The sequence below is a fragment of the Theobroma cacao genome, chromosome 10, assembly GCF_000208745.1.
Source record: "Theobroma cacao cultivar B97-61/B2 chromosome 10, Criollo_cocoa_genome_V2, whole genome shotgun sequence".
In the NCBI taxonomy this organism is placed as follows: domain Eukaryota; kingdom Viridiplantae; phylum Streptophyta; class Magnoliopsida; order Malvales; family Malvaceae; genus Theobroma; species Theobroma cacao.
In genome coordinates, this window is record NC_030859.1 from 17111976 (window position 1) to 17124382 (window position 12407).

At 34.4% G+C, this 12407-nt stretch overlaps 1 protein-coding gene across 1 annotated transcript; it reads left to right on the forward strand.

The window, feature by feature from the left end:
* On the forward strand, positions 563 to 2301 carry LOC18587011. The gene is made up of 2 exons (XM_018128859.1): positions 563 to 906; positions 1056 to 2301. The coding sequence occupies exons 1-2, from the start codon at positions 563 to 565 to the stop codon at positions 2299 to 2301; spliced, it is 1590 nt and encodes a 529-aa protein (XP_017984348.1).

Below are 12407 nucleotides of genomic sequence, written 5' to 3' on the forward strand. Positions count from 1 at the left end.
ACGATTAATTTGGGGAATGAAGATAATAAGAAAGAAGTTAGAATTGGTACGACGTTGGTGCCAATTGAAAAAGAAAAACTAATAAAACTACTTCATGAATATGAATATGTGTTTGCATGGTCCTATCAAGATATGCCAAGACTCAATACAGACATTGTAGCCCATAAAACTGCCTTTGAAACCTGAATGCAAACCAATTAAGCAAAAGTTGAGAAGGATGAAACTTGAAATGCTGTTGAAAATTAAGGAAGAGGTGAAAAAGTAGTTCGATGCAGGATTCTTGAAAATAGCTAAGTACCCCAAATGGGTTGCAAATATTGTCCCAATGCCTAAAAAAGATGAGAAAGTAAGAATGTGTGTGGACTATCGAGATTTGAATAGAGCTAGCCTAAAAGATAATTTTCCTTTGCCTCACATCGACACCCTCGTTGACAATACTGCTCGCCATTCCATGTTTTCCTTTATGTATGATTTTTCAGGGTATAACCAAATTAAGATGGCACTAGAGGACAGAGAAAAAACTACCTTCATAACTATGTGGGGGACCTTTTGTTATAAGATAATGCCATTTGGTTTGAAGAATGCTGGGGCAACTTATCAACTAGCCATGGTACCCCTTTTCCATGACATGATGCACAGAGAGGTTGAGGTGTATGTGGATGATATGATTGTAAAAGCTCGTAAAACAAAGGACCATGCGACCAATCTTGAAAGGTTATTTAAGAGGTTACAGAAGTTTCAACTCAGATTAAATCCGACAAAGTGCACTTTTGGAGTCAATTCAGGAAAGTTACTTGGTTTTGTCGTCAGTGAAAGAGGAATAGAAGTTGACCCGGATAAGGTTCAAGCAATTCGTGATTTGCCTCCTCCCAAAATGCAGAAAGAAGTTAGAGGATTCTTGGGAAGGTTGAATTATATAGCCCGGTTCATATCATAACTCACACTCAAATGTGACCCAATCTTCAAGCTCCTTCGCAAGCACAATCCCGGCGCATGGAACGATGAGTGCCAAGTTGTTTTTGACAAGGTTAAAGAATATCTGTTGAGTCCACCAGTGTTGGTACCACCTGTGGCCGGGAGACCCCTCCTTTTTACTTGACAGTAAATGAAAGATCCATGGGATGTGTGTTGGGACAGCATGATGAAACTAGTAAGAAAGAAAAGGCAGTTTACTACTTGAGTAAAAAGTTCACTGAGTACGAGTCCAAGTATTCCTCGTTGGAAAAGATGTGTTGTGCTTTAGCATGGACGGCGTATCGACTTAGGCAGTACATGCTATATCATACCAGTTTGCTCATTGCGAAGTTGGATCCTATTAAATACATCTTCGAGAAACCATCTTTATCAGGTAGAGTGGTAAGATGGCAAGTGTTGTTGTCTGAATATGATATTGTATATGTGTCCCAAAAAGCTATCAAAGGAAGTGCAATCGCAGATTTTCTGGCGAAAAGGGTGGAGGAGGATTATGAACTAATGGATTTTGAGTTCCCAAATAAGGACCTAATGTCGGTTTGTCAAACAAATAAGGAGGAATCAAAGGAGAAAGAGAATTGGAAAATGTTTTTCGATGGAGCTTCGAATGCCTTGGGGCATGGCATAGGGGTCGTGTTAGTGTCACCAGAAGGAGATCATTATCCCGTCATAGCTAAACTCAACTTCTATTGCACCAATAATGTGGTTGAATATGAAACTTGTGTCATGGGTCTTCAAGAAGCAATCGAGAGGAAAATTCACATTTTAGAAGTGTATGGGGATTCTACTTGGGTTATTTATCAATTGCGAGGAGAATGGGAGGCACGTGACTCAAAGTTAATCCAGTATCATAAGTATGCTTCAAAACTGATTGAAAATTTTAATAAGATTTGCTTCACCCATTTGCCTCGAGAGGAAAACCAAATGGCTGATGCATTAGCCACGTTGGCAGCAATGTTCAAAGTTGGTACCGATGTCAAGATTCAACCCATCATGATTAATCTTCGAGAGTGCCCCACACACTGCTCTAGTGTAAAGGAAGAAGTAGACGGGAAATTGTGGTACCATGATATTGTGCATTATCTCAAGTTTCAGCAGTATCCGAAACAAAACTCAGAAAATGATAAGAAAATCATTAGAAGGTTGGCAATGAATTTCTTTTTGGATGGGGACATCTTATACAAGAGAAGTAGGGATCAAGTGCTTTTGAGATGTGTGGATTCAGCCGAAGCTCGGAGAATAGTTGAGGAAGTCCACGAAGGAATTTGTGGGGCACATGCAAGTGGGCATATGTTGGCAAAACAGGTCATGAGAGCAGGGTATTACTAGCTCACGTTGGAAACGGATTGTATAGATTTCGCTCGAAAGTGTCACAAGTGTCAAATATACGCAGACAGAATCCATACTCTTGCAAATTCACTGAATGTACTGACATCACCATGGCCATTCTCAATGTGGGGCATGGATGTGATTGGGTTAATAACCCCGAAGGTATTAAATGGGCATCGGTTTATTCTGGTGGCAATTGACTACTTCATTAAGTGGGTAGAAGCAGCATCTTATGCCAATGTGACCCAGAAAGTGGTATGTAAGTTCATCCAAAAAGAAATAATATGCCGCTATGGTCTCTCGGAAAGGATAATCACAGATAACGCTAGTAACCTCAATGGTTCGATGATGAAAGAGGTTTGTACCAAGTTCAAGATCAAGCATCACAATTCAATGCCTTATCGCCCAAAGATGAATAGAGTGATAGAAGCAGCCAACAAGAACATCAAAAGGATAATTGAAAAGATGACAGATGTATACAACGATTGGCATGAGAAGTTACCCTTTACTTTGCATGCTTATCGCACAACAGTCCGAACTTCCACGAGAGCTACGTCATTCTCTTTGGTATATGGGATGGAAGCAACTTTGCCAATTGAAGTAGAAATCCCTTCCCTAAGGGTCCTTAAAGAAGTACAGTTGGAAGAAGCCAAATGGGTTAACACTCGTTATGAGAAATTGAATCTCATAGAAGAAAAAAGGTTGACTGCACTTTGCCAGGGGTAGTTATATCAAAAGAGAATGATGAGGGCATATGGCAAGAAGGCACATTCTCCACAGTTCCAAGAAGGAGAGTTAGTATTGAAAAGAATTCTCTCGAACCAGCAGGATCCTAGCAGGAAATGGACGTCGAATTGGGAAGGACCATTTGTAGTGAGGAAAGCTTTTTCAGGAGGAGCACTAATTTTGGCAGAGATGGACAGAAATGAGTTTTCCAACCCAGTGAATGCTGATGCTGTCAAGAAATATTTTGCATAAAAAAAAATTTCAAGTTGAAAACCTGAAAAGGTGACTTGAATCTGGGAAATGTGTTTAGGGCGAAAACCCGAAAGGGTGGTCTAGACACGAAAGAGGTCCAAGTACTACAACGACTTAACACAGAAGGGGTGAAAATCATGATCTGAGATGTTCAGACAAATGACAAGGGAGTTGACGATTGTGCCTATTTCGAGATAAAATTTTGAGACTACTATCAATGTCTATCGAAACAGTCATTAAGAAAGAACTGTATCCCTTTTGTATTAATTGGTTTTCCCCTGTTCCTTGTCATTATGCCTGATTGTATAAACTTCCCTTTTTTCTAATGAAAAATAGCCTTTTTGCTCCCAACATTGTCATCATTTCCATTTTGCCAAGAGATGAGATATGAGTACATTGCATTGCATTTGTCATAAAAATTGGAATGATATTTAATAAAGAGCATGATAATGTAAAGAAATGTTTGCAGTATTTTGAAAAATGATCATAATTGACGGGGAATGAAATGGAGTTTGGTAATATAAAAAAGAAAGATAAAAGACTAAGAAAAGAGATAAAGAAATGGAAATAGCAACATAATGGAGAACAGTAAAAATGTACTATAATATTAACCACAAGCATAATAAATTGATGATGGGTTGATCGATCGGGATGCGAGAAGTCGTAATCTTGGGCCAATTTTTCCTAGGATCGAAATTCGAATTAAGGCTCCACCAGTACAATGGGAGGGCCTCGATTTCGAGATCTCAAAATTTTTTATAAAAATAAAAAAATTAACAACACAAAATCATCAAAAAAATAATAAATAAACAAATAATTGATAAAAAGGGAAAAAATGAAAAATAAATAAAATAAAACAATAATGATAATAATTTAGATATGTATATAATAAATTTGTGAAAAGGTAATATCCATGACATTAAATAAATAGACAAATAATAAAAACTATTAATGAGGAAAACCCAAAACACTAAATGATTTAAAATCAAGTATTAAATATCTAATGGTATAAGGTATAGATTAATAAATATTATGTAAAAATAATAAGATAAGAAATATCAAGGAATATATAGGAGAAACTTAGAATATAAAAGAATAAAATATAGGAGAATAAAAAAAATAGAAAATATGATAATACGAAATAAAATAAAATTAATAATTAAATAATAAAAAATGACAAAAATAATAATAAAATAGATAATTGCATTAGCCTAGCATATATATATGTTGCATCATGCATATCATTGCATATAAATATTTTTGTTTTCGAGTTTAAGCCCCGATGATGGGATTTTCCAAGGATCTTGCGAAGGCGGGTATTCCTCGAAAAGTTCTCTAGGTGAAAAAGTGTCCTCGGGTCCTACCAGTATAATGGGAGGGCTCGAGAAACATATTTAATAAAAGGCTTTTGCCTGAATTAGGTTCATTATGCACGAAAATATTATTTTAAAAGAAAACGTACGATGACCTCGATGATGGGAATTATTCGTTGAATTTGCGAATGAGAGTTTCTCGGATAATTCCCTAGGTGAGAGAACACCTCGGATCCCACCAGTATGATGGGCGGATTCGGGAGAACGTCCTCAATAAAAGGTTATTCATCCGACATTTTTGTCTCACGCCATGCATCTCATCTTTCCTCACATTTGCATTCCATTTTAGGTTAAATATAAGAAAAAATAAGAGAATAATAACTAAGAAAATATAGTGAACTTAAAAAAAATTAAAACCTAATAGGATAATCTAAAAAATAGTACTGTTCATGGAACGGGCGTCCCGGGGGTGCTAATCCTTCCCCAAGCGTAACCGTACTCCTGAGCCTAGATCTAGAAATCGTATACCAGTTTAAGGTTCTCTTCGGTGGACTTAAAATTAATTTAAGGCTTCGTCTATTAGAATCGAGTCATTAGGTGACCAATTGCACTTAGTAAAAAAAGATTGGTGACGACTCCTAGTTTTAGAGTTTTCACTCTCGTTTGGCGGTCAGGTTCCCGGACCTGCACGTTACGACAGCAACACACCTCCAAATCTTGTCGAGCCTTTATATTGTCTTTCGTCTTCCCCAGAACATCCATCATCATGTTGAATATATTATCAAAGACATTACACTCAATATGCATGACATCCAAGTTGTGACGAATAAGATTTGTACTCCAATATGGTAACTCCCAAAAAATGCTTTTCTTAATCCAATTATGGGTTTGCCCAAAACCTAGTAGCTTATAGTCACAAACCTTTACTTTACATGTGATATTTGGAACTGCATCCAATTGTTCCAATATATCAGCACCGAATAAATGAGGAATTGGAATATCCTTTTCTGTTGGTCCTTAGGTGGTGCTAGAGAGGGGTGAATAGAACTTTCTAAATGTCACTAAACTTAACTCCTAATTTAGAGCTTGTTAAAGGTAGATGATGAGAAATTGAGAACTAGAAAGAAGAATGATTTAAAGAAAAGTTATATGAAGAAATAAAAAAGGGTAGACAATGCACAAAGATTTATATTGGTTTAGTCTCTTTAACTTACATCCACTACCTTGATCTTCCAATCAAGGATTTTCAAATCAATTCACTAGAATCAATGGATTTCCCATGCATCCACTAGGCTTTTATAATGACTTTTCATAGGCTCAACCACAACCTTTCAACAATGGTTTTTCACGAGATCAACCAAAACCCAAAGTCTAACTTTTCTAAGGTGAGTTAGAACCTACAACAACAACCAAGCTAACCTAAGCTTGATTAATCCCTTTAGAGTGCCTCACACACTCTAAGTAATCAAGGAATACAGATATGAAGATGTACCTATGATCACTAGCCTGATTTGAATGGTATAAGATGAGGTGCTAAACTCTATTACAAAGATTCGAATGAAACACAAGAACAATTGAGAGGACTTTTGTTATTTTTGGCCTTTCTTGGAAGCATTTCATAATCTTCTTAGCCATTAGAGAAGCCTTTTATACTTGAAAAATCAACTTTGATTGATGTTAATAGCTTTAGACCATTGGAAACAGTTTAAAATCCTTTCTAGCCGTTAGTTTGTCTTTAGACATTCAAATTCAAATTTTATAACAGTAAGCTTTTACTTGGCTAACCATACTTCTTAGTAGATTAAGTCTTTTTTGTCTCGCAATCTGCTTTGCTCTATCAATCGATTAAGTAAGACTTTAGCCGATTAAGAGCTTACTATCTTTGAACTAGCCAATTTCACTTTTGTATTTTAGCTGACTAACTCCCTTGGTTATCTGACTAAGAGGATTCTGTTTGTAGTTCATTTGTAACTCTTTATTCTGATGAGTTTTGATGTTTGCTTTCAAGTAATTAATTTTTCATTGACATACATTTTTATGTTGCGCACTCAAGCAGTATAGTTAGACATTAATGAATGGGAATGTTTTGTTATCATCAAAAACTTATGGAGCCAATAATCTCCCTTTTTTTTGATAATGACAAAACATCCCTTGATTAATAGTACAGTGTCTATTCGTTCCTTTTATACTGCACATGATGAGGAATTGCACCCTCTGAGTGTGTGCTCCCCCTTTATTTATGCATGATATTTTCAAGTTAGTTTGTTTTCCAACTCTGCAGGCCAGCTAATTTCTATATATTTCTCAATGCAGATAGCAAGCATTAATTTAGTACTCATGAGACATTTAACAAAACATATTCATGAGTTAACATACAAACTTGCATAGCTATCAGTAATAAGTGACAAGATGTCATTAACATTGTAACAAAATTTCATCAATATATCATCATCAACAGACCATATCAATGCTAAACCCAAATGTCATCAACAAGCCAACTAAAATAACAAAATAGCATAAAAAAAAGTTATCAACATCCAAGCACTAACTATCAGCAGTTAATAACATATGTCATCAACAACTAAGCATCATCAAAGTCAAATTCTTAAATCATTGTATTATTACTTCTATTTTCTCCCTCTTTTTGTCATCAACTAAATAAGGGTGTCCTTATGCAAGGGCTAATTCAAGAGGAGTTAGAAGGGGTGGATTCATCAGTGCCAAAGTGAACATTAATGGGTTTGGGAGATAAGAAGGGTGATGATTTTCGGGGTGAGGAATCAGAGGAAGTAGTGTTTGAGACTTAGAGAGGGTTCTAGCTAGAAGATTTAATTGAGGATCTAGCTTTGTCAGTCAACTTGGAAGACATTTTTTTTTGAGGAACTTGGTTTTCTTTCCCATTGTCTTCTTTCATTTTCTAGTAGGTTTGATTGGAGCCTGATCAAATGTAGTTGCTTTCCGTTTCCCTTTGTTAGTAGGTTTACTTTTGCCTGCAGTGTGAACTGAGTTAGGTGAAGTCCTTACAGGTGCGGGTGTTTGTGTTTTGCTTTTTGCTGCTTCTTTTTCAACTTTCTCTTCCCTTACCATTTGATGGAAACGCATCCATAATTAAGATTTCCTTAGAATTTGTTGAAGATTGATTAGTTTTCTCTACTTCATCATGTTATTAAAGATTAAAATTTTTGATGATGTCATCAAGATAACCAATTGCTTTTGTATCATCATTGTGTTCTTGTTCTTCTTCAGGTTCAGGAGTAGGCTATTTTTTACTGTGATAGATTCAGTTTCACCACCTCCAATTTGAGGTGTAGGATTCTCAGTAGTTTGTCCTTCTAGTATAGGACTTTGGGCTGCTGAAGTGCCTTTAGATGCAAGACTAGATGGTGTTCTTCCTTTTTCTTTCATAATAGTGGCCAGGCTTTGTAATTGATATTCAATTTTCAAATCTTGTCAGACTGATCATTTAGCTTGCCATCTATTCTCATCAATAAATTTAAAATCATTTCATTGGAAATTTGAAAGGAGGCTGTCTTGGTTTGTGCAAAAGGAGTATTCTCATTTCTTAGGTTGTCTTAGGGAGTTTTAATAAATTTTTCTCCTTCAAGTTTATATCCCATTTTTGGTAGACTTCCCAAATAAATGGCTTGGTCTCTACTTTTGACCTAATCCATTTGATATCTTATACTCCAAATTCTCTTCTTCCTTACCAATGAGGTAATAAGGTTACCATAAACCAGACTGATTTTATCTACACGGCAAGTTCCCCTCATTCTCCCAATCATAAACCTTCTAAGGTTGAGAGCAGTTGCATTGAATGCATGTTCCATCAGCCACATGTCTTGAAGATTTACATAGCTAAAACAACCGCTTTGTCCATGAATTGTTGATGCAATAAAATAATGTAAAATCCTAGTTTCAGGACTTTTGATAAAGCTTGCATAACTCTTAGAAGAGTACCTTTACTTTTTCCCAATAATGATTTCCCATAGAGTTGAGGGATCATATTCTTTTAGAATCTCATAATCTCCCACATTACATTCAACTTTTAACAAGTTCTCCAAATCAGTAGTAGTGAGCACAAATTCCTTTCCATTCGAAAACACATTAAGACTATCGTCAACAAAATCCTTTGGATCATCAAGCTTTGTTTTGTCTAGTGCAATGCTAGAGTAAAATTCTTTGACAAAACTAGCACTATAAGATCTATTCTCAAAAACACTTAATTTCTTTAATTTGAGTTCCTCAAAATATTTAGATAAACCTCTTTTGATATCAAGAACTTCATCAAAATTGTCCTAATCAATGAATTTTCCATAGGATATAGGTGTATTTTCTATTTTCTTAAATCTTTGCTCATGAATTTTATTTCTAAATTTTGAGGATGCGAAGCTACCATTTTTGTTGAGGCTTCCCTTTTCAGCCTCTTTCTTTGATCCCGATGCCTTTTCTTTCTATGTTTTTCCTTTTTTTTTTAGTCACTAGTATTAGGTCATTCTTTTTCCCTTTCTTTTGACCCTTAGGTGATGGACTGTCCTCCATAGGATGTTTCCCCTTTTTCCTTTCCCAAGTGTTGCTTGGCAGTGAAGATTTAGCCATTGTTCTTAGTGGTTTTTGACTTAGGGTTTGAAGAGATGTTTGGAGAGTTTGAGATGAGGAGTTTTGGTTTTGAAGGGGCGGTTCAAGAAGAGAGAATATGAAGGGGATATGAGAAGTTAAGAGAAGTTATTAATCTCCCTTTTTAAGTAAGGTTAGACATCTCCTTTTCAAAACTCAAAATTTTGGCCCCTATTTTTACTTTTTCAGTTTTCAATAGTTAGATAGTTTTTCTTTTCCCCATTCTCCCTCCATTTTTTTTAATTATTTTAGTTTCTTAATTGATTAAGTTTTACATTTAACCAACCAAGTCAAGTACTTTGAATATATCAATCAACACAGAATGTTTTTAATCAATTAGATGATTCTCTTAACCAACTAAGTCTCCACTGACTTGTTTAATTTATTCAATTATGCAACTAGTAACTTAATCAGTATATGCCTTTAGTTTAAGAAATATTTCTGATAGATTACTTAAGTTGTGTAAGGTGAACTTAAAAGATTTACTTAAAGCTCATTTACATTAAGCATACCTAGATTTCTTCCAATTTTGCAAAATCGTTCTACACTTAAGGGTTTTGTAAGGATATTAGACAATTGATGCACGGTATCAACAAATTCAATCTTAATATCTCCTTTAAGTATATGATCTCTAATAAAATGATGTCGAATTTTAATGTGTTTGGTTCTAGAGTGCTAAATTGGATTCTTTCAAATGTTTATAGCACCTGTGTTATCACAAAATATGGGTATATTATGCATGGTTACTCCAAAATCCTTTAACTATTGTCTAATCCATATAAGTAGTGCACAACAACTTCTTAAGGATATGTATTCTACTTCAACTGTTGATAATGCAATAGAGTTTTGCCTTTTACATGACCAAGATACAAGCATATTTCCAAGAAATTGACAAGTGTCGCTAGTGCTTATCCTATCTCTTTTAGTTCCAACAAAATCAACATTAGAGTATCCAATAAGTTTAAAGGATGATCTTCTTAGATACCATAATCCTAAACTTTATGTGTCCAAGAGGTACCTAAAGATTCTTTTCACAACAGTCAAATGTGATTCTTTAGGATGTGATTGGAATCGTGCACACAAGTATACACTAAATTGTATGTCAGGTTTGCTAGCAGTTAAGTAGAGTAAAGAGCCGATCATACCTCTATAGAGCTTTTGATTGACACTATTTCCTTTTTCAGCGTTATCAAGCTTGATTGAGGGACTCATTGGTGTGCCGATTGACGTCAACTTCATTGCATCAAACTTTTTCAATATTTCTTTTGTGTATCTTTCCTTATTGATAAAGATACCATCCTCACATTGTTTAATTTGAAAACCAAGAAAGAATTTCAATTCACACATCATGCTCATTTCAAACTGACCTTGCATTTCTTCAGCAAAGTTCTTGCACAAAACTTCATTAGTAGCACCAAATACAATATCATTCACATAAATTTGAACTATGATTAAATCATTCTAGCATTTATGAATAAATAGGGTTGTATCAACACTTCCTCAAATGTAACCTTTTTTAACTAGAAATTTTGAAAGTCTTTCATACCAAGCTTTTGGAGCTTGTTTTAGTCGATATAAGGCCTTATGCAATTTACAAACATAGTCAGGCTTTTCATAATCTTCAAAACCAGGGGGTATAATCTTCAAAGCTAGAGGGTTATTTGACATAAACTTCTTCTTAAATAAGGCCATTGAAAAATGTACTTTTTACATCCATTTGAAATTCATAAAACATGCAAATGCAAGTAATAATCTTATGGCTTTTAACCTGGCAATGGGAGCAAAAGTTTCATCGTTGTCAATACCTTCTTCCTGATTATATCCTTGAGCAATTAACCTAGCTTTGTTTATCATAATATTACCTCGTTCATCTACCTTGTTTCTAAACAACCACTTTGTACCAACAATTGGGTGATTAAATGGCCTTGGAACTAATGTCTAGACTCTGTTTCTTATAAATTGTCCAAGCTTTTTTTGCATGGCCAATATCTAGCTCAAGAAGTTTAAAATTGTACAACTACTTAACATTGTAAACACACTAAAATTTTAATCAAATAAAATTTCAAATTCTAGTCAACCAAAACCTCAATTATTTTATTAAAAAATGATATATTGTAATTATGAAATAATTAAATAAACACGTATGTTCTTTGAAGAAGATATTTGATGTCAAATAGATAATCTTAAAACTTCAAAATTCAATAATAATAAAGAAAAGGAAATAAATAAGATGACTTTCATTATCGAGCCTCATAAATGACTTCATATATTTCGTGTCTTGTGGTTAACAAATTTCTGAAACTATTGGTTTGGTTGTGCTGTCCTTTCAACATTAAGTAGACAACATGCAACTGGCCATAAGATGATAAGAAACCGGTAGGTATAAAATTTTTATTATTTTTTATTTTTAAGTAAATTTGTCAAACCCTATTCTATAAAATAATTACGACGTCATTTACATGCTCAATAGAATGTTTGCATGTTTAGGAAGTTCGAGGAATCCTTAAAAAACGATATTGCCCCTAATGGTACCATTAAGTCGATTAAGCCTCGAACTAGTTCAAATAGGAATTTTGAGGTGAAATTAAGAGTTTCACAGTTCAGGGATGACTCAAAATGGTAATTCGGAGTTCGAGAATCAATTTGGAGTCAAATCGAAATTTTCACTATCCAGGGGCAAAATGGTCATTTGCCACCTAGGGACAAAATGAAAATTTTGAGAAAAAATTTTTTTGGCCCCATTTAACTTATTGGAGTATGATTTGAGTATTGGAGTATAATTTGAGGGTTTGGCAGTGAAAATGTTTAATTCCGATGATTTTTGGAGTGTAGGGGCAAAATAGTAATTTTTTCATCCACAGATAAAATTTGAGATTTTGAGAGAATTTAGATCAAATTTGACAATTTGGAGAATGGTAAGAGTATAAGGGATGAAAAATATGTCTATGGATAATTTTTTAGTTTTTGGGGCAAAAAAGTAATTTTTGACTTTTACCGGGATAAAAGTGTAAATTTCAAAAATTACTCCACCAAGACTTTGGATAAGTCTGAGAATTTTATCTAAGATATGGATATGTGGGACAAGTGTATGGTGAAAATTTGAAAATAAATGGATGGCTAGAATTTAAGGAATTAATAAAACAAAAAAAATAAATAAAATAATATTATATTATTTTAGCCTTTAAAAATGTCAAAATTCCA